Consider the following 22,457-nt stretch of genomic DNA (forward strand, 5'->3'; position numbering starts at 1 on the left):
CCCAGCATGCGATTAGCCTGTGGAACACCCTGCCACAGGATGCCGGACTAGACGGGCCTTCGGCCTGATCCAGAAAGGAGGCTGTTCTGATGCGCTAAAGCACTTAGGCTAACATACTGTCCACACTTTCCTGGGAGTAAGCCCCGTTGACTCTAATGGGGCTTCCTTCCGAGTAGACATGCACAGGATGGGTCTCTAAGGAGCTTGGGTGGAGGTAGTGCCTTTATTTGCATGAGCCCTGCTCCTCACAACAGCCCTGCACGGTAGGCCACTGGCCTCCACAAAGACCTCCCTGCCAAGAGCACGAGGGAGCGTCGCCCTGGCAACAGCGGGTGCCGCCCCGCCCCGCGCTTCACTGGGAGCATGCGCATTGGGAACAAGAAAAAGCCGCGTCAGCGCGCGACGCCCCCTGGCGGTCTTCGTTGCCTCCTACTGCGCATGCGCAGCCCCTGCTCCTCCTCCCTGTCTGCGGAAGGCCTTTCTGCTTCCGTGAAGGTGTTTGGCCCCGCGCGGCTTCCGTAGGCTGATTCCGGAAGTGCGACAGTGGGTGGCGCTATGTGACCGGAAGAGTGCCTGTGAGAGGGTTAAAGGAGGCTCGCTGGGAGCCGCTGCGGAGAAGGACGGGCGAGTGGTGAGTGAGGGGAGGGCGGGGGGAGAGGAACCCCCGGCAGGAAAGGGGGCAGGCCCCCCTGAGAGTGGGGGCAGGGCGCGTGGAACCCCCCTCTCCCGCCGTCAGGCATAGTGGGCTTCTCGGCCGCGCCCAGCTCGCAGGTCACGCCCCCTCGCGCGGCCCCTCCCCTCCTTGGCCACGCCCCTCGCTGCTGACGTCATGGGTGTCAGGCACGTGCCTCTCCCTGCAGCTCCTGCTCCCCCTTCCCCCAATACATTATATGCTGTGTGCACATTTTATATTTATATATATATATAAAGTGAATGAATAATGTACATATACATTATTGCAATATGTTAGTATTAGTTGGCAACCTTCAGTCTCGAAAGACTGTGGTATTGCGCTCTGAATGGTGGTTCTGGAACATTGCCATATATTTGTTACTATCTATACGTGTAATATATATAGTAACATTATTTATGTGTAATATATATATTACTATATGTATATAATGTATATTATATGTGTAGTTTTATTATATTACATTATACGTATATTATTTTATTTGTTTATTTTAAACCCTGTTTCCCAAGCTGTGGGTCAGGACCCACCAGTGAGTCACGACCTCATTTTTGGCGGAAAACCCTAACTGACAGGCTCATGACTGGCAGAGAAAAGGTGTTGAGCTCTCTGGGAAGTGGAGCTGAGCCAGGCGCACTTACTTGCGCGTAGGGCAGCAGACAAGCACGTCTTGGCTCTTACGGAAGGCCAGGTGAAGGAGCGAAAAGCTGCCGCAGTGGTCCTAATGCAGTGAACGCGGAGCTCAGAAAGTGTCCCTCCCACCCCACACTATAGTAAAAAGGATAAAGACAGGCAATCAACTCCCAGCCAGCTTTTCTAACCAGAAGGACTTAGCAGTAGCGAACCTCCGCAGTCCCGTGGCAAAGTTTTGCAGTGGTTCCCCCCCACAGGATGGCGCCCCCCCTGGCATGCAACTCCTTCCCCCCCCCATGTCCTTGGAGTGCACGGAACCTCAGGTGACTCCAAGACACACCAGGGACGCCTCCTGTAGCTTCCCTGGGCTCTTAAACTGTGTTTCTGGCAAACAGGAAGCACAGTTTCCAACTGTGTTGAGAGCCTCAGTGAGGTTTCCACATGGTCCCAGAGGCATGCGAGACTCCGCACTAAGGGCATTTGCCCCATCAAGTGAATGGCAGGTCTGCCACTGGACTGTGGAGCATGCAGGTGTTGCCCCCACAGTTGCTCTGGGCTTTAGGAGGCCTGAGAGGTGCAGTGCAACTGGAAGGGTGATCTCTGAGGCTTTGAGGATTGGAGGAAGGCTGGGGCTTCTCATGTTCTCCTGAGGTTGATGACACGTTTGCTATGAGGGAGGGTAGTGAGCAAACTTGTATCTTGGTGATGATAATGAAATTGTGGGCACTTCGTTCTCCTTACCTAATTCGGAAATGGGCCTTATGGCAAAAATATGAATAACAAATACAATCATTACATTAGTTTCAATGATACAAATTCTAATTCATACCAGAGCAATTCTGAGTTCACCCAAAGTGCCCAATATGCACAGTATGAATGTGAAAATCCATATAGTGAACCTGTGGAGAAAGAGGGAAGAATGTGCTTTGAAATAGCTTCTGTAATCTAGGCACTATACATAAAGTAAAAGGCATAGTCCATGCCTTCAGGTGTACAACCTAAGTGAGATGAGAAGCACAGGAAGGTAAGAGGAACACCTTTCTATTCTACATCTTCATCAGATCAGTGCCACTGAACTGCAGTCACAGTTGCAGGCTATTATGGTAAGGTCCCAATCCTATCCAGCTTTCTAGCGCTGATGCAGCTGTGCCAGTAGGGTGTGTGCTGCATCCTCTGGTGAATAGCAGTCACAGAGACCTCCTCAGGATAAGGGAACATGTGTTTCCGTACATATGGGCTGCATTGTAGCTCCATTGGTGCTGGAAAAGTGGATAGGATGAGGCCTTAAAAGTTGTAGGACAACTATGTTTGCCCTGAGTACGGCATCCAAACGCATTTCCTCTCCCCACACGCACTGTTTATATTAGATCTGCCTGTCATTGGTACTGAACTGGATTCTGTCATTGATGTTTTGCGTACTCTTTCATCAGGGCTGAGTTCATACTGGCGTGCAGCCTCTCCTGTGCAAGCAGAATTTAACTGGAGAAGGTGTATCGTATAAAGAGGGTTCACTTTGGCTTTAAGGAAGAATGTCCTTTTATTCCAGACTAGCTTATGAATGTGAACTAGCAAATAATGGAACTTCAGAACATGGTGCATACTGTCAGATTGCAGTTGCTTTTAAAACAATCACACAGATACTTGACATAGGATTTATTCATCTACAGTATGAGAAAATAGGCAGGTTGCATTACCATGGGCAAGACTGTTTACTGAAACTTGTAGGTGTTGCTGTAGCCCCCTCCCACTTAGGTTGGCAGGGTTGGCCTTTGCTATGCATGGACTACAACAAATATTTAGAACCCCAAAAGTCTGCAACCAGTGCAGTTTAACAACACGAAGGTAGGAAACAAACAGCACACCTGATTTCTGCAGAGTGACCCTCTTCTCAGTTGCCTGTGCCTGGAAATCTGGGTGCAAAGCCTGCTGGGGTAGTGGGCTACAAACGTGTCTGCCCAGAGCATTGCTCAGTAGAGATCAGGTGAGCTGCTTGTGAGCAGCGCAGTGGAACGGTCTGAGCAAGGATGGCTTTTTCCAGCTGCAGCGGTTGCAAGGCTGGCAACTGCCGCACTAGGACAATCAAAGCCCTTTCTATCTCAGAACCAGGTCTGAAACCAGACTGAAGGGAGTGCAGGTAATCCACAGGTTTTATCCACAAAGCCCAAGCATGGTGCATCATGCTGACATGCTTTTCCTTTGTCAGCTGCATGATGAATTCAAAACTAGAGCTATTTCCCTCAAAGTGTGTGCTCCGTTTGAGCCTTTCTCGCTCATTAGTGACTTCACTTACTAAGCACCAGGTGGCAGCAACAGACTTCTTTAATCCAAGGTCCATTTTAAAGTTCCACAATCCTTTTTGCAAATTGTTTTTTATTTTACCAAAAGATCAGTACATTTTTCTTTGCAGGGGATGAGTTTCACTGGGTACACAGTGTGAGGGGAAATGTGTTATTTTATCGTGTTTATATTCCACCCTTTCTCAAAGGAACTCAGCTTGGTGTGCATTTTTCTTCCCTTCCTTGTCCCAGTTTATTCTCCCCACAACCTTGTTGGAGTTCTGAATTACATTCTAGTGAATATCAGAAGTGCTCTTTTCCTGAACCAGACTGTTAGTTATTCTCACTCCACACTGACAGGCAGCAGCTTTCAGACTTTGGGGCAGAAAGGGCCTGTCCCAGCCCTAACTAGTGGTGACAAGAATTGAACCTGGAGATCCTTTTGCAAACAAGTTCTGTACTCTGTGTGGGCTGCAACCCCTTCCTAGAATAGTGACTTATTCTTTCCCCTCATTATTTAGGGAACGAGTCTTCTGGTTATGCTATAGTCATTACCTTTCATTCATTCTTACCTTACTAATTATTCTTGATAAACTGCCAGTTATTCAGCTCTTTCCTCAGACTAATTAGGCTTTGTAAGAGAGAAAACGTGGTAATTATTGCTAGCTTTAGAGGACTTTAAAGAGAGTTAGATGAATTCTTGGGGGACCATGTCTATAAATGTCTGCTTTCATGATGATGATATGCTCCCTTCAGATCCAGAGGCAATTTCCCCCTCTCAGTACCAGGAGAGGGATATTGTCTTTGTTGTGAGGTTCTGGTTTTCCACTCTGGGAAACAGGATGTAGGATGAACTTTTGGCCCAAGTAGGGTAGCGGTTTTCAAACTCTCTAGGAAAGTTTGAACTGCAGTAAGTTCTTGTAGGGGTGGGGGGAGGCAGCAAAACCAGAAATGGAGCGTGATCGCTGCGCTTTCACTTTTTAAGCTGCAGGGAGCCCTGCAGAAGGTTGCACAGGTCTCCCTGCACCCCCAACAGACTGCTGCAGGGACCGGTGAGTACATCCCAATCCCTGCAGCCCCCTTAGCGATGTGATCCTGGGGATCATGTTGCTGTCTCCCCCCACCCCCTCCCCTTAAGGGGAAAGTGGCCAGGGCTCTCTGGCTGGGGCGAAACAACACCCCAGTTTGAAAAACCCTGCAGTAGGGCCTCTAAGAAATATTGCACATTTCCAGTCTTCTCTGGTGCTTCTGTTTTTCAGTGGTGTGACTTTGAAAAGTTCTTTCTTAGAGTAAGGGCAGTTCTAAAAAACCAGCTGAAAACCTTGTTATGTCAGAACGTTTCCTGCTGCTTTTACCAAAGTGGGTCCAGTTCATATGTCTTGTTTCCTCATCTCCAATCCCTACGTTGGAAATTGGGAATGTGCCCTTTTCTGGTCCTCCTCCCTCACCTATGGATTCCTCCTGTGCTGTGCTATAATGCTACTCATGTCTGAATTGGAGTTAGCAATTGCCAGGATATCCCTGGATCATGGTTTGAAAACCCCCTTCAAACCATAGTTTGAAATCATGGCTTGGAGTTGTTTCTGGCTAGCACCAGCTCTCATAAACTGTGACTTCAACAGAGCTGCTAGTAATGGTTATCACAAAGCAGAAGGTGGGGAGAAATCTGTCCACAGAAGGAGATGACAGGGTAGCAGGTATGCCTGTGGAAAGGTCTCTATCAAACTCTAGGTTGGAGATCAGAAAACGTAACTTCTGAGTCAGACCTGTAGCAAACTCCTTTGCGGCAAATGTGTGATTGGGTTGGAAGTCTCCTTTCTGCCACTTCTAGAGTCACAGCACTTTGGCTGGAAGAATACTTTTTGTTTGAACAGCCAGTTTGTTCAAAAGCTGGATGTTTCTGAATACTGTGAGTTGATTCCTCAGGCATGAACCCAAAACTGTCTGCTCTTGCCAGAGCCATATGGACTGTAACTGAATCAGTATCATTGCCTGTCCAATCCTGCCAGTGTTCTGGGACATCTAGCTGGCCTTCGATTTTATTATCCTGCTTTTTGAAACATCTCTGTCTGAAGAAGACTGTGGCAAAGTTTGAAAGTTAACAACTTTTTGTGGAGTGAACCAGTAAAAGGCATTTTAACCTATTTCTAGAGGTGTTTGTTTCCAGTAAGTGATACAGGCTAAGTATTGCTGAACATAAGAACAGCCCCACCGGATCAGGCCACAGGCCCATCTAGTCCAGCTTCCTGTATCTCACAGTGGCCAACCAAATGCTTCAGGGAGCACAAAAGACAGCAAGACACAACCTGCATCCTGGTGTCCTCTCCTGTATCTGGCATTGAGGTAGCCTACTTCTAAAATCAGAAGCTTGCACAGACCGATCATGACTTGTAACCTGTGATGGACTTTCCTACAGAAATTTGTCCACTCCCCTCTTAAAGGTATCTAAGCAAGTTGCCATCACTACTTCCTGTGGCAAGGGGTTCCACAGACTAATTACACACTGGGTAAAGAAATATTTTCTTTTGTCCGTCCTAACTCTCCCAACACTCAATTTTAGTGGATGTCCCCTGGTTCTGGTGTTATGTGAGAGAGAATGCCCCAGGCCCACCAAATGCCCCAGGGAGCACACCAGGTAACAAGAGACCTGCATCCTGGTGCCCTCCCTTGCATCTGCCATTCTGACATAACCCATTTCTAAAATCAGGAAGTTCCACATACACACCATGGCTTGTAACCCCTAATGGATTTTTCCTCCAGAAACTTGTCCAATCCCCTTTTAAAGGCATCTAGGCCAGATGCCGTCACCACCACCCGGGACTCCAGGTGCAGCTGTGGATCCAGGAGAACCCCCAAGCTGCGGACCTGCTCCTTCAGAGGGAGTGCAACCCCATTCAGAGCAGGACGATAGTCCAGTACCTGAGCTGTGGATTTCCGAACAAAGAGCACCTCTGTCTTATCCGGATTTAATTTCAGCTTGTTCGCCCACATCCAGCCCCTAACCGCCTCCAGACAGTGATCCAGGACCCCAACCACCTCCTCAGAATCAGGGGGAAAAGTGAGATAAAGCTGGGTGTCATCAGCATACTGATGGCAACCCACTCCAAACCCCCAGATGACCTCTCCCAGCAGCTTCATGCAGATGTTAAAAATCTACACTATTCTCAGCTCAGTCAAATAAATGCAAAATCAAAAAGTGCTAAAAAGCAATGTTTAATCAATTATCAGAATTCTGGTTAACTAAAAAGGTGCTCTGATTAACTGGGCATATTTTTCTAAACATGTAATTTTCTATACATGTACTTTTAACAACTACATATGGCAGACACCACCTTAAGAGAGGTATTACATAATGTCAAGGTGATGACTGCTACAACAGACATGAAAACCATTTTAAAAATGCACTAATTACTCCAAAACTAATGTCTTTACTTGCATGCAAAATACTGATCCATCAGATAAAGTATCTTTAACCAGGTGACAGCTCTAGTTAAAAGCTCTTTATAGCTGCCCATTTGTGCCACGTCTTTTAGATTCGCCAGCTGTGACAGTACCTGAGCTGTGCGGACCTGGCCACAGTAACCCATGCCTTAGTGACATCTAGATTAGATTATTGCAATGCGCTCTACTTGGGGCTGCCTTTGAAGACAGTCCGGAAATTATGATTAGTACAGAATGCGGCTGCTCGTGTGGTGGCTGGAGCACGTTGGTTTGACTCTGTCGAGCCGTTGCTTCGGCAGCTACATTGGCTGCCGGTTCTGTTCCGGGCCCAATTCAAGGTGCTAGTTTTGACTTTTAAAGCCCTTTACGGCTTGGGTCCGGGGTATTTGAGGGACCGCCTCCTATCTTACAATCCTGCCCGGGCTCTTAGATCATCTGGAGGGGCCCTTTTGACTGTGCCACCACCAAGAGATGTGAGAGCGGCGGCCAGGAAGAGGGCCTTCTTGGTGGTGGCCCCCGAACTTTGGAATACCCTCCCCTTAGAATTGAGAACTGCTCCCTCTTTGCTAACATTTTGGCGTGGACTGAAGACCTTTTTATTTCAAAAAGCTGTTAATTGTTGACAGGCTGGCTGGCTTCCTTGCTTTTTATATGAGAGTCCACGGGGTTTGTTTTTAGATTTTTGTAAATTGTTTTAATTATTGTTTTTAATGTTGTATTGTTTATTGCTGTAAGCCGCCTTGTGTGCCCTTTGAGCATAAAGGCGGGATAAAAATTAATAAAATAAATAAATAGATTGTTGGTTATGAAAGTTGTGAGTTGGATTGTAATCATTTGTGTTGCCAGAGATTAGGACAGAACTTTTACTTCATAGAACTTTTACTTAAAGAGTTGGATTCAACAAGGTCATTTTGAATCTTGTTGGTGAATCTCTTCAGTACAGTGTTTGAGAGCCACTGGTTTAGGTCTTACTCAGTTAGGTGGAATTGCTCTTATTTTATTATGTCCTCAGTCACAGGAAAGATTTGCTCAACACTTAATTATTCAAGCATATAATTAAGACACAAATACTACATGCTTACACATTATTGTATGTGCACAAAACATATTGTATGTTTCTAGTCTTGTAAGGGCAACCTCTAGTACTGAGTGAATAATCTCTTGTTGTTGTCCAGGGGAGGGGACTGTTAGCTGGCTGTGTGGTGTGCGATTCTACAAGTGTCTGCTAGAAGTAAGTAGTACAGTGGGGTCTACTTCTAGGTAAGTGGCTAGATTTGCTGTTTAAGTTAGTCAGCTTTCCAGTGCACAGGTGTTGTGTTTTGTTTGAAGCACTATGTAAATGTTGCCTTTCTTACTATAGTGTTAAAGGGCTAATTATTTAAAAAAGGAAAAGAAAAGAGAAGCTGTCAAAGCCACTCATTCTTCATCTGCCCTTTTTTCAGTACCTGGAACCAGTTCTGACTCAGTAGTTGTGACCATGGCTATGGGGATACTATGCCGAAGATTTGCAGGACAATCATATAGGACAGCTGCATATTCTACTGCAGTGAAGGCTGCGGACAAGAGGATGTGCTCCAGTAAAGCAGAACAGTACCAGAATTCCCCAGAGACAGACAAAAGAGCTAAATCTGCTGTCATACTCAGACTTTCAAATCCTCCAGAATACAAGGTATCTCTTAATCCATCTGCCTACATTGGGACAAAATGTGAATGTAGTGAAGAAGCGGTAAGAGGTTTAGAAGAAGGATCACCTGAAAGTGACTACTCCGGAGTTGGTGCCAGGCAGATCCAGAACACGTACAGCATTACCTGTTCGCGAAGGCTTTCGAGCACAAAGAACGTACTGCTGGATTTGGAAAGCAAAAAGGCCATCTCCCCCCAGGCTGCCTTGATACAGCCAGCTAAATTCCACAGCCACCCTATGGAAGGTGATGGACAGGCAGCTAATGTGGAGGCCTACAATACTAAGGAAGACCCCAGAGTGTTCCAGAAGCAAAGGCCAGAATATGAATCTCTGTGTTATAACAGAAGTGAGCCCCTTCAGCCCCTTTCCTTAGAGGAAGGTGATCTAATTTTACAGAACGTCACTGTGTTCAAACGTAGCCTTAAACCAGGAATGATTGCAGTGTATTTCTTTAGGCTGAGCTGCTTACCAGCAGAACAGCACTTAAGCCTGAGGTCCAATACCAAATTTGCTATGCTGTGTCGCTACGGAGTGGAGAATGTCCAGCTGTTTGATATTTCTGAGCTTACTATGGTTTTAAAAGCATTTGTGGGTTTAACTATTCCATCCACTCATTCCATGTTGAATGTGTTTGAAACGGAGTGTTGCCATCGAGCCTGGGACATGAGCCTGGATCAGCAGCTGTTGGTGGCTGACCTGTGGCGTTGTTTAGGGCGCAGTGTCCCTCGATATTTAGAGATTGCATTAAGCTGTATTAACTTACATTGGAAAAACCTCACTTTACCCCAGCTGGTTCAGCTAGTGTACATCATTGGCGAAGGCCGCAAAGCCCCTGAAGATTTAATGAAGAAACTGGACATCTTGGTTCTGAAGTACTTGGATTCTCTCAACCTAGAGGAAGTGGGAGCCATTTGCTTAGGGTTCTTCAAGTCACACAGTGGACTTTCAGAACACACAATGCGAAAAATTGGAGATAAAGTGTGTGCCCGCATGGCAGAAATGAGCAATTATGCCTTGGTGAACGTCCTCAAGATGTATCGTTTCACCCACGTTGATCATATTGACCTTTTGAAGCAACTTGGGAGTATTGTCCCTTCACGGATACCAGCTATAGGTACCCAAGGTGTCATGCACATAACGCTGGCCTTATCAGCTTTGCATTACCTTGATGAAAGAATTATGAATGCCGTTGCTGCCTCTGTGCCTTCCAGGACAGCTTATTGCCGGAGCAAAGACATCGCCAAGTTCTTGTGGTCATTTGGATGCCTGAACTATGAGCCACCCAATGCGGAGGAATTTTATGCCAGCCTTGAGAAACAGATGCCCACGAGGATGCAGGAATTTCAGAAATTCCCCGAGCATCTCCTCACCTCCTTGTTGGCTCTGGCATTTGCAGAGCGGTTCCCAAATGACTTGATAGATTATGCTCTGAGCCCTGAGTTTGTCAAATTAACTAGAGAGAGTAAATTTGATCTCCTAAATGACTTGTTTACCCTTGATGGCACAGTGGAGATTGAATGTCCCCAGTACACTGGCTGTCGCCTTGAGCCACAGCTTAGGCAAGAGGCAACTGAGATGCTATGGAAGTTGGCTAAAAAGGAGATCTGTTTGAAGCCGGAAGTCACAGAAGCAGTCTGTCTACTGGAACACATGTTGGGTGGACCCCAGTATGTCAAAAGCCACATGATCTTGCCCCATACCCGATCAATTGATCTGGAGATTCATTTAGATCCAAACCAAAAACCGTTGCCATTTAATACAGAAGCTGCTCCAAAAGTAAAACTAGAACTGAATGAGAATGTAGTGTCTTTAACAGATGACTTAATGAATCAACTTTTAAAGGGGAAGTCTAGCAACCAATCCCCTCTGAATGTTTGTGAAAGCCCAGTTGAAATGTGCCTCCAGAAAATTGCAGTGCGGCAGGAGCAGACTGGGCCTACTTGGGATCATTCTGCATTTTCCAGTGGAGTTCAGCTCACTGGTAAAATTTTGGATGCACTGACTAATTCAACAACCTCTTGTGAAACTCCCGCGCATCCCCTGAAGGGGCAGCATCTTCAGGTCAAGAAGCTGGCCATTCAGGTGACAAATAGGAACCAATACTGCTATAACTCGAAATCCCTGCTGGGGCTCCACCATTTGAAAAGAAGGCAACTGCACCAGCTTGGATACACAGTGATAGAGCTGCCCTTCTGGGAATGGTTTTTATTGCTCAGACGTAGCCGCTCAGAAAAACTGAGCTATTTGCACCACAAGGTGTTTGACTCTGTGGCGTAGGAAAGAACCAAAATGTCAAGCAGGATCAAATTGTGGACCCAACAATGTTTTGTGCGGCAGCATATACTTTGCTTTTTCCCATTGGATATAAACTGACACGTTCCCTAAGCTGCTTAATTGCTAATTTATTTAGGTCTATATTGGTGATTCTTTTGTAAATAAAACATTTCCTCTAACATAAGGTTATTTTTTGATTTTTTTACTAAAGCGGCAACTATTATGAAAGTCACCAGGCTGGGGTAATACCCTTCAATTACACAGGCCAACACACATTTTGCTTCCTTAAATGTTACACCAATTCCTGGGTATATTTGGGGTGCTGATTCCAAAAATGGCTTCCGTTCTGCCCTATCACGTCTAGTTTTGGAGACACGGCATAGCCTCTTTAGTGAATGGTTCAAGCAGCTTCCTCATGAGGAAGCCTACACCATGGCTTCCTCATGAGGAAGCTGCTTGAACCATTCACTAAAGAGGCTATACTATATCTCCAAAACTAGCCGTGATATAGGGCAAAACGGATGCCATTTTTGGAATCGGCATCCCAAATTCATATCAAACCATCATAGAGTTTGGGAAAAACTTTTCTGACCCTCAATTTTGTAGGCCTGTGTTAGTATTGATGATAGTGTACTCCAGTGACAAGGTCTAGATTTAAATCTCAGTTCACCCATTGCCACTCCATCACCTTTTTTCACAAGGAGAGGAAATTGAAAGCTTCCACTTCAGTTCTCAGATAAATAATGCCACAGTTCCCTGGTATGTCTGAAACTCAAAATAAACACAAAACTCAACTATGTTTAGTTCAGACAAACCTGGATCTGGACCACTGTTTCATCTTGGGTTGCTTGAATTAAATGCAGCTGCAATAAAGCACAGTTTTCTAACTGTGGGTAAAAGAGAAAACTGTTGATTTATTCAAAGCCAGATGTGGAAGCATTCACTCTCCTTCCCACGTGTGAGAAAGAGAAGTGCAGGTCCATGATTCACTGCATTTGGTTCAGAATCATTTAACCCACCACCACCACCACTCTCTTGGTTCTCCATCTTTAAAATAAGGTTTACACTGAGTGGTTTTGTAAGTAAGTGCAAGTGAGAGAGATTGGCACTTTAAATGTTCTGTCTTAAACCGTACGCTTAGCTTTGATACAGTAATGCCTGAGAAACAATCTGATATGGGAAGGACCTTTGGGTGATTTTGTGCAGATGAGTAAAGTACTCTGTGTGGGTTAGAATACTTTATAAATGTATTGCAAGGCCCAAATCCTAACCCACTTTCCAGCACTGGCATAGCTGTGCCAATGGGACATGTGCTGCATCCTGCAGTTGGGGGGCACTCACGGAGGCCTCCTCAAAGTAAGGGGATGTTTGTTTCCTTACCTCAGAGCTGCATTGCCCTTATGTCAGTCCTGGAAAGTGGGTTAGGATTGCGCCCTTGCTTGGAATAATCTCTGTCATAAACTGTGATGCTTCATGAATACACCCAAAAACTTTCAGAACAGAATCTTGTTGTCTGTCTCTGGCCCTCCTCGGGCTTTCAACAGCTGGAAATGGGTAGCCATAACTTTGGGGGAATTACCATGGCATCTTCTACTGTAGGACTAAGAAAATTCTACTGAATCAGTCTCATGGGACTCATTTTGGGGCTGCAACAGACAATCATACAAATGACTTGGCGAGGGAGGGAAATTGGAGATGTGCAAGTAAATCTATAGTTTTGGCCACTGTGTGTCCCTCATCATTGTAACATGACTTCTTGCCATGTAATAAGGCAACATGGGAAAGGTAGGTCATGCCAGCCTAACCTGATATCCTATCTGGAGAAGATGTGGCTTTTTAGAAGGTAGATTTTAGCCCGTATAGATAACTATTGAATGAAATATTTGATTCAGCACCGCACAAGAAACTATTGCTCAAACTGGAAATAAATATTGGTACGTATGAGTGTAAGGGAGGAGCCCTGTTGGGGGACCTTCATCCTTCCTTCTCTCCCCCTGAGCCCCGAATGGAAAATACAATACTCCATTCTTCTGAAGAACTTTTCTGTGTACTAATGGGGGCTGGGAGGATGCTTTCCTGGTTATGAACCTGCTCTCTCAGCGTGGACCTTTCTCCGTGTTCTATATGAGCTCCCCTTTCCCCAGCCTTCAGTACCTCTTAAAGATGGCAATACACAACCTCAGCAGCTTCCCCATTCCCTTGCAGTCTCATGGAATTTCTGAGCTACCATTCAGAAACCTTCCAAGATCTGCTCCTAATACTTGGTGAGACCTGGCTGTTGTCTGTCATCCTTCTTCACCTGCTGGAGTCTTGCAGCTGCCCATATAACAGCACATACCTGACTTCTTGGACCCTGTGGTTTCTCTCCCCACCCCCATCACAATGAGTAGGACCCTTGTTACAGGGAAGGAGTTGGAGGACATTAAAAGGCAGGCTTCCAACCTGGGAGTGGAAATAACCCATAGAATCCCTTGTATCAATCTTGGGGCCATTTGTTTGTTAATAATGGCTGCAGATTCTTAAATGGGAGGCTGTTGGTGAAATGTTTATGGGATCCCAGGCAAAAAGGTGGTATACACTGTCTTTATTGTGGAGAGGCACCTTGTTGGTTGATGTGGAAAATGGGGTGCTGGATTTCTTTGATCTGAACCATTAAGGATTCTCTTACATAATTAATGAACTGGTCAGGAAACTGTGCAGAACGAATACGATATCCTCATGAGCTGCAGAAATGAATGATTTGGAATGTACTGAGTCAGTCCACTGTTCTTTGTAGACTGTACTGGCCTGTTAGTCTCTGACTGGTTAGGTCTCTCCAAGGTGTTGGGCCGGAGGCTTTCCCATTCTCCTTCCTGGGAACTTTTCAACTGCAGATACCAGGAACTGAATCTGGAACCCTCCAGATACCATGCACGTGCTTCGCTTTGGCCCCTAATTGTCTGAGTTAACTATAAACGATATGATATGAAATGCAGCCCTGAAGACAGAAGTGAAGCATTTCTGCTAACCGACTCTGGTTGTGGATTCAAGTTTGTCTTGGTCTTGCATTAGATTCAACATCTTTGACCCACCCAACAGAATATGGTTTCTTAAGGAAAAGTAAAAGGGGGATAGCTATTGGGTTTATCAGTTCCTCATGTGCAATAATACAACTCGTTGCTGCATTCATGTGAATAACTATTTTGAGTAATTTTAAAATAATATGGTTAAACTTTAAAATGACCTTAAATACTTATCTAGGAGTAGTTCAGGATGGTACGTCTTTTTTGTGCACTTTCATATACGCATGGGCTTTGCAAGTGTTGGCTGCCATATTAAACCAGCCATTATTTCTGGTTTCCACCTCCTTCTCTGAGTCTTTCGGCTTGTTCAAATTGTTCGGGGAAAGGTAAAGGTCATTCGCGGACTTCACACCATGTTCCGGAGGCTTTGGAAGCAGCAAGAACTGTTCTGGCTGCTCCTTTTGAGTTTCTTCTTTTGATGCCTGCTGTCAAGCGAGACTGACCATTCTTCAGAGACTTCTGTGTTGAGCAGTATCAGAGCAACTACACATTATGGCTAGCTACCAGGGCTTGCCCAAAATTGTGGAGTAACTATTTGGATTAAACAAGGTCATATAAATTGATATGCTGCTGCTATGACAGCAGTCCCAGGAGCATCTAGTAGGTCTTAGATGTGGAGTCTCTTTTAACTACAATTTTTTTTTACAGCTGTTGTCTTTTCTTTTTTTAAGAACCTGATTGAATGTTGGGAAGCTGATCTCCACGTCAAGCCATAAAGATGGTGATAAATGTCTGCCTCCCACAATTCAAGCCAAGAATTCACTGCAGCAAGGTACTTCACCTGGGATGAAAGCAGCAGCAGGCTGTGGCTCAATGCAGCAACTTGGGGTTGAAGAAGTTAACGTTCTAGGGAACAACCAACTCTTTGACTCAATAGCTCATTGCCAGACAAAATCATTGATGCTAATGTACTTGGGCTCCCTGCTGCTTATGCAAATCCTTTCTGAGAAATAGGACTCATGCCTCTCAACAGGTGTCATCCAGCAGTATTTCCCAGCAGATCCCGCCTTGATAGGCAGTTGAATTTTGACATCCTGTACTGCAAAAGCATCACACAATTGCAAAATAAAACCAGTTTGCTAAATAGCCAGTGTAAAACTGGATTGGCCTGTGCCCCTTTCCCCCCATGTCTGATCAGTAGTGTTGATCAGATAGCCAAAAATGGTATTTTTAATCATCCATAGATGAGCAAAGGTCTTCCAAGAAATGGACCCACCAAAAGTTACTCTGAGGATCTTTTTGTTCCTTGTGGTTCTCCCTTTTTCTCTGGCAGAGTCAGCTGGCAGGGTGATGACATCATAATGAAGACCAGAAACCAGGGTGCTAGGAGGACAGGCCAATAGGCCTGCTACTTTATAGCTGCTCAGTGGTTCCCTTATAGGCAGGTGGATTTATGCTGCAGGAATAAGTCCAGCAGTCTTCTTGCGTAGCTCACAGACCTGCTCTTGAAAGGGGATGTTGGCTGGGACATGAGTTCAAGGCTGTCATGAGGAGGAATATTTACCTGTGTTAGCGGTTCTTTCAGGTCTTGAGTAGTGCTACTGCTCTGTTCATAACCTCAGAAATGTGTGCACATGTAACCTTGTACAATTTAGAAATCCATTTGAGAGCAGCTACTGACAACCTTAGCACAAGTCACATTTCTGACCCTTAGCAGAATACCTTGATTTTCTTGGTTCGAGGATTCTAGCCCCCTCTGTTCGTTACACTGACGTACAAAAACAGTTGAATGGTGTCAATTTTTTTTTTAATTTTAGATCTCTGCTGATGGTTATGAAGTAGAAAACCTGATCTCAGAAGATCTTGCCAAGAGGAATCGGGGATTCCGCTCTGAATATTTCATCAAGCCCCCAATCCATGTGACTCTCTCTTTCCCTTTCAACATAGAAATCTGCCGTATTAATATAGACATCTCCTCAGGTGGCTCTCAGAACATCACTGGGCTGGATATTTGCACATCTACCTCATCCAGTAAAGCTTCTTCGAACAGCCCAGAGTCTCCGTTCTCAGATCTGGCTAGCCAGCCTGCATTGGACAAAGAGGTTTTCACGCTGGTGGGCAAAGCTGTGCTGAAGAATCAGAGCAAAGTGACCTTCAGCCACCGGGGCTTCAAACCAAGGCCTCCGTTCCATCATCAGATGGACACTCTCTCCTCTTTCTCTGGGTCTGCATCTCTGGACTTGTGGAATAAAGGGCCCACCTCCCTGAGCAGCGTCTCACACTTAAAAATCTGTATCACCCATGTGGCAGGTGGTGGTCTGCCATGCATTAAGAAAGTAGAGGTTTGGGGCCAGCCAGCCAAATCCTGTTCTCACGAGGTTGTCGATGACGTGCTGCAGGTCGCCTTGGAATCCTCGATGCAGGGTTTTGGGGGGCAGGCTGCCAGCCTCCCGTCACCGATGGAGAGTGACATTGTGCCGTTTGGCAACCCAGACAGCCAGGAGCAGAAGCTGGTGGAAGCCATGCAGGATGTCCCGGAAGAGTTCTTGGACCCCATTACTCTTGAGGTAATGACTCTCCCCATGCTGCTGCCTTCAGGCAAGGTGATCGACCAAGGCACCCTGGAGAAATGCAACCGGAGTGAGGCTTCCTGGGGGCGAGTGCCCAGCGATCCTTTCACAGGGGTGGCCTTCAGCCAGCACTCTCAGCCCCTTCCCCACCCTTCTCTGAAGGCAAGGATAGACCACTTCCTTCTCCAGCACAGCATTCCCGGCACTAACCTACTTGGGAGGGCTCAGGCCTTAGGGACAGTGGTAGCCTCTTCTATAGCTTTGTCTTCTCTCAAAAGGAAAATAGACCTTATGGAACAGAATCCTGGCAGCCACCACAGTGTGGAGCCGCTCCACTTTTCTGCAGCAGACTTTGTAGTCTCGTCTACCTCTGAGTCCCGAGCTAAAAAAATGAAAATGGAGTGCGAGTCGAACTCCTCCCAAATGGACTGCTCAACAGGTACCTGGACTGCTCTGTTCTCTTAATCTGTAGCAGGAGGCCTCCCCCCCACACACACCACCCCCATTGGTCCACAACCAGGTTGCTAATATTGTTTTATGTTATATATTTGAAACCATTTGCAGATGACTGGCTACCCAGAACCACATGACTCTTCACAAGGCACACAGGGTTAGGTGGGATGGGAATAGTTGCATCATTGCCACAGTGAGGTGATTTGAGTACAGGGTCGTCCTGTGTTGACTTCATGGGATGAACTTCCATCTGGATTGGTCTTCATTTTTCTGTTCCAGTGTTAAATGTACTGCTCCATTACCCGTTTGCCTAATTTGGGGTTAATTTTAGTTATGTCTGATATTTCCTGGCATTGTTGGTTCTGCATTGGGCAGCATGGAATTTGGTCTACAATTTCAGCTGTGACTTTCTGAGAACTCTGCAGATGTAAGTATTTGGTCTTCCTTGTTGCAGACCAAATACTGTGAACAGTGTTTACTGAAGGACTCAGGGAAGTCATTTTTCTAAACTATCTTTTCGGAGCTGTTCGTGCATGATGTGTGCATTTGCCGAGAGGCTCCTTGGAGCATCATAATCCAGTCATTTTATGTTTATGATTTTGTCAGCACCGGCCAAGAGTATTTTCCAACCAACTTATGCACTTCTTTCCAGTATTGCTCTGTAGCTAGTTGCCCTAATCAGTACATCACAGTCTTTATTTAACCCCTCTCTCCTTGTAGACTAGTTCAGCAGATTTTCTGACTGAAGTGAATCTTTCCCCTGGTGGCCGCAGTAAGTGCCTCTTCCAGTTCTGCCAAGAAAGGATTGCCCTTTGAAAGCCAGAGTCCTTAACATACCCTTCACTAAAAGTATTTCGGAGCTTCAGCAGTCATTGCTAGAGCTGTGTAGGAAAGGAAGGAATGCCTCACGTGACTGCATACTGACTCTGATTCACTGTCCAGCTGTTTCAGTACTGGCAGAGAAATAATTTCAGTGGTAATTACCCTTTGATCGGTGTCTGGATAGCTTTTTGATTACATGCAGGTAATTTGAATGTAGCCTGGACGGAAGGCTCTCTTACCCACACTGATTCTTTGGTTTGCCCCCACAGCCTGCACCACTGGCAGTGGCCGGATATTACTTTTCTCTAGAGCAATGTTGAACACATCAGAAATTTAAAAATGTTTTTCAAAGCACGTAAAGCACACAGTTGCCACATAACAATACTGTTGGTGCCAAAGCTACCATTGGGAGGAAAGAAAACGGAAGAGTCAGAAGTTTGCTTTCTTCCTAGTGGGTAGGGATCTGTCTTTAAATGCCTTGCAGTGAAGTGCTGCTTGCGAATCCCTGAGGGCTTCTTTGCTAGTTCAGTTCCAGTTTGTCTCCATGCACATCTGCCACAGTAGAGGACTGTCTGCAGTTCACAGGATTGCTGAAGAGAGGATTGGTCTGTATAGTCATGCTGACCACACCGAGCTTCCATGTTCAGACAGAAGGAGTGGCATAGCTAGAGGGGGGTGCAAAGAACTAAGTTTTGCAGGGAGCCTCACCCTTAGCATGCAAGCAGCCCCTCCTCCTTGGAGCCATTCCGGGTGGTGGAAGCAAAACTGAGGCATTCCTTGGAGTGTCCGATGCTGGCGCTTCATGCCCAGGAACATTGGGCTGGCTGCTATTGCAACCAGAATGCTGAGCTTGAGGGAGTGGTCTAATCAAAATTGAGGGCTGCATTTGTGTCAGTTTTGCACCTGTGACCTGTGCTGAATATCACAGGTAACTAATTGAAAAATCCAAATGGTTAGGGATTTCAGTGAGGGAGAAAGTGAGGTATTTGTGGGCTTTTTCTATTAAAATGTGTGTGATATCCCCCACCCACCCTCCCACAGTTGAATTGTCTGTTGAGTTTTGGTTTGAAAATGTTTTATAAAAGCCAGCATGTCTTTCTAGGTTTTTCATCTCTTTTTGCAGATTTGGTTTCTCACGAACAAAGGCTTTCAGAGAGTTTGGATAGCGCCTTGAACTCTGCACTCAGCTCTATGCCACTGTTCACAGCTAGCCTGACAAAAGGCCAACAGCCACCACACGGTGGCAGCAGCTGCAGCAGCCCCTGGAATGCCAGCAGCGGACATGGTAAAAAGACAGGGTGTATTTAGGGGATCTTGGTCTGCATGCCAGTTGAGGCTTTCTGTTTCTGGAGGAGGCCAGGAACCCAGAGCTATGGAGCAGGGTGTAGATGAAGGTTCCCCGGCTTTGTAACATCCTACACATGTCTTAAAAATGTCATTTCAAGCTGTGGGTTTGTAAAAGTTCTTGAAATGTCCTTTGTGTAATAGGTTGGGGGAGGAACATACACGGCCTCATGGATCTTCCTGCCCCCGTCCCCAAGTACAGCTGGATGTGGGGCTTTGCCTCACTGGGACATGCAGTGGTGAGCTGGCCAGTCTGCCTTCCTTCCTTCCCACTGTCCATCCATAAGAAGAGCCCAAAGGTCCACCTAGTCTAGCATTCTGTTTTCAATTTTTTTTTTTATGAATCCAAATCGTCCTCTGCTGTTCAGGCATCCATCCCGCCAGACCTCCCAGACTGGCCTGCTGTCTCAGTGGATGAGATCATTTCAATTATTAACCAGCTAAAACAGGGTTTTCAAAAGTGACCAGACATCTGCCTCTGGAAAGCCTAAAAGTGAGTCATGTAGACAAGCAGCCCTCTCCTGCTATTGCCTTCTAGTAACTGATACTCAGGTGTATGCTGGCTGCCTCTGAACTTGGAGGTGGCCATTGGCAGACGAGTCCTCCATGAATGTGTCTAACCCTCTTTAACAGCCATCTAAGCCAGTGGCTATCACCGCATCCTGTGACTGGTAACTTTATTCTATAAATTATGCATTTTTCACCTTCCCCAGAGGAGGAGAAACCGAATGAGAGAGGTAGCCATCCCCTGACCCTGCTGAACATTCTGTCTTCTGCAAGTTTGCCTGACTACAAAAGTACCAGACTACACAGATCATTCTGGCTTTAAGGTTTCTTCCAGAGGGGTAGCTTAGGGCCCAATCTTATCCTCCTGTTGGAAGCCCCTGGTCTACAGAGGCAGTAATTCTTCATGGTTTCAGGCAGGTCTTTCCTGGAGATGTGGAAGATCGCATGCAAAGCAGATGCTTTGGACCTGAACTATAGCCCCTCTCTAATTTGGGAAGGGGTCTCACCATGGAGGACAGTCTCCAGGAATACATAACTGACAGTAACTATAGCTGAATGCATAGCTAATGTTTTTGTGGACACTCACAGGCATGTCTTCCCTCTGTGTGTGTGTCTTTTTTCCCCCCAGAGCACAACAGAAGTGGCAACCCTCAAGGATGTTCTTCCTGCTGTCGGACCTTTTCTTTGTACTTCAAAACAGAGCCTGTTTACCAGCTTCCTTGCGGCCACCTTGTGTGTCGCCCTTGCTTGGCTGAGAAGCAGAAGTCTTTATCGATACTGTGTATGAATTGTAAAAGGTTGGTCGCCACGCATGATGTCATGAGGGTCCATTTCTAACCTTTTTTTGTGACGCTGTCTCTGGAATGGGTGATCAGAAGTGCACGAGCTGAGGGGGGCCAAGGAGGACGAGATGCGACTGTTCATCATCCTTTTGAGTCGTACAAGGACGGGATCCTATATAACCTTGCTAAAGGAAACTGTCAGGTTTTGAAGAGGACTTTTGGCCCTTAGAGAGAAAGGATGGGGCTGTAGTATTGTGCCAGAGCTAAAGCGATCAAAGGATAATAAAGCCATAACGCTTCTCTAATTTAAAAAAAAGCGCATTTATATATAAAAGTGGCATACATGTAACTGCGCAGCATTATTTTGCCATCTTTCAAGTGGCCCAAGCATATATGGCTTCTTGTGGGGGTGGAGGAGCTGAAGTCCCACCTCCCATGTCGTCCGTTCAATAAGAGAGCTTTCTTTATTATAGTGAAAAGTAGATGGGAAGGGGTATCCCCCATGTGCCATCTAAGCACCCAGAAAACAAGCACAGAGGTTGCCTGTTCCGAAGACCAAGTCACTGCCTGGGAGAGAGGAGCACTTGGTTGATGCATGGACCGTGCTGCTGTGGTGATGTCCGTTAGTGGTGCAATCGGATATGTTGTCCCTCTTGATTTCTGTTGTGCAGCTTGGGAACAGAGCTGGTCAGCTCACCCCCCCTGTCTGGCGAATAAAAAAATTAAGCCTTAATAAAAGTATGGTCAGAAATCACAGATCTCTTTCCGGCTTTCAATTGGTGTGTTCCATTTTGCTTGTGTGTCTGGCGCAAGGGGAAGTAAAATGCAGCTCCTCAGACACATCCAATAAAACCTCGGAGGTGGACTCAGTTATGACATTTTACCTATGTGGGCATGTCGAGATTAGATGTGTTTGCTGTTACATGGAGACCGCACGCCTGCCTGGTGCACAAGAAATCAGTGGCCCAAACTGTGATGTCAAGGTAATGAACCCCTCATCGTTGGAACAATTCCTCGATTGCAATTTTTTCCCCCTATTGTTGCTTCTTGACTTACGCTGCTAATGGTGCCTTCCTCAGACTAACCGTTTCTCTCTGGAACCCCCATTAAGGACGTGATTGGGGGAGGGGCGAAGGGATTCACAGATAGGATCAAAGACCTGCTTTTGGATAGGGTCAAAATTAAATTGCATAAGAACATCAGACAAGACCTGTTGATCAGACCAAGGTCCCTGTAGTCTCTTGATCAGTGCATGAAGTCATTGCTACCAGGGAGCCTGTTGCTTGAAACATCTTACTGCACCTGAAACACCTGAAAGGTTTCATATAGACCTGTATAATTTACTATAATAAAACACACAACACTGCTTTCTGCACTTCTCATTTTTGTAGGGAAAAAGATAAAGTCAGAACATCGCACAGCTACTCATCTGCCTGAATGGAGGAATAATTTGAGGAGAGGAACTTTATATAGATGGTGCAGGCAACTAGCATGGCAGAGGGCAAGTAGTAACACCAGCCGTGTGAAGTGGCTCTTCGTCCACAGCATGTTTAAGAGCAGCCTGGTGCCATTCTGGTGCCACGTAAGGAAATGTGATGTTAGCAGGGCAGGGCTGGATGGCTGTTTCTTCTGTGCCCTGCTGAGCACACCTCTTCAGCTACTTTATTACAGGAAGGTATGAAGGGCCCTGTTTAGAGTCAAGACTGTTGGTGTGTCTTGTCCGTAAGGTCTATAGCAGCTCTTAAAGTGCAATCTCTGCCAGTCAGAAGCTCATAGGCAGCTGTCTTCAGACCAGGGGTTCATCTAGCTCAGGATTGCAGGTACTGAATGGCAGCAGCTTTCCAGGGTTTCAGGTAAGAATTTGGAGATATCAGAATTGAAAGAGTCCGCCCCACTATTCATGCTTCATAATGTTTACGTGCATCTCCAGCTTCCAAAGCAACATTGCCCTAGGAGGTTACATTCGGGCAGCTCTCTG

At 46.0% G+C, this 22,457-nt stretch overlaps 2 protein-coding genes across 3 annotated transcripts; both read left to right on the forward strand.

The window, feature by feature from the left end:
- Positions 1–550: 550 nt before the first annotated feature.
- UBOX5 (U-box domain containing 5) lies at positions 551–21,220 on the forward strand. Of its 2 annotated transcripts, none has more exons than XM_066632453.1 (5): positions 551–631; positions 14,733–14,833; positions 15,819–17,010; positions 18,970–19,131; positions 20,326–21,220. In XM_066632453.1, exons 2-5 carry the CDS (start codon positions 14,780–14,782, stop codon positions 20,532–20,534), a joined length of 1,617 nt encoding a protein of 538 aa, XP_066488550.1. In that variant the 5' UTR covers positions 551–631; positions 14,733–14,779; the 3' UTR covers positions 20,535–21,220. The 2 variants fall into 2 exon arrangements, with proteins under 2 accessions (XP_066488550.1, XP_066488551.1); XM_066632454.1 differs by lacking the exon at positions 551–631 and adding an exon at positions 8,668–8,710.
- FASTKD5 (FAST kinase domains 5) lies at positions 552–11,183 on the forward strand. The gene is made up of 2 exons (XM_066632452.1): positions 552–631; positions 8,484–11,183. Exon 2 carries the CDS (start codon positions 8,519–8,521, stop codon positions 11,000–11,002), a length of 2,484 nt encoding a protein of 827 aa, XP_066488549.1. The 5' UTR covers positions 552–631; positions 8,484–8,518; the 3' UTR covers positions 11,003–11,183.
- Positions 21,221–22,457: the final 1,237 nt, after the last annotated feature.

Source organism: Tiliqua scincoides, chromosome 6 (assembly GCF_035046505.1).
Source record: "Tiliqua scincoides isolate rTilSci1 chromosome 6, rTilSci1.hap2, whole genome shotgun sequence".
NCBI classification, from domain to species: domain Eukaryota; kingdom Metazoa; phylum Chordata; class Lepidosauria; order Squamata; family Scincidae; genus Tiliqua; species Tiliqua scincoides.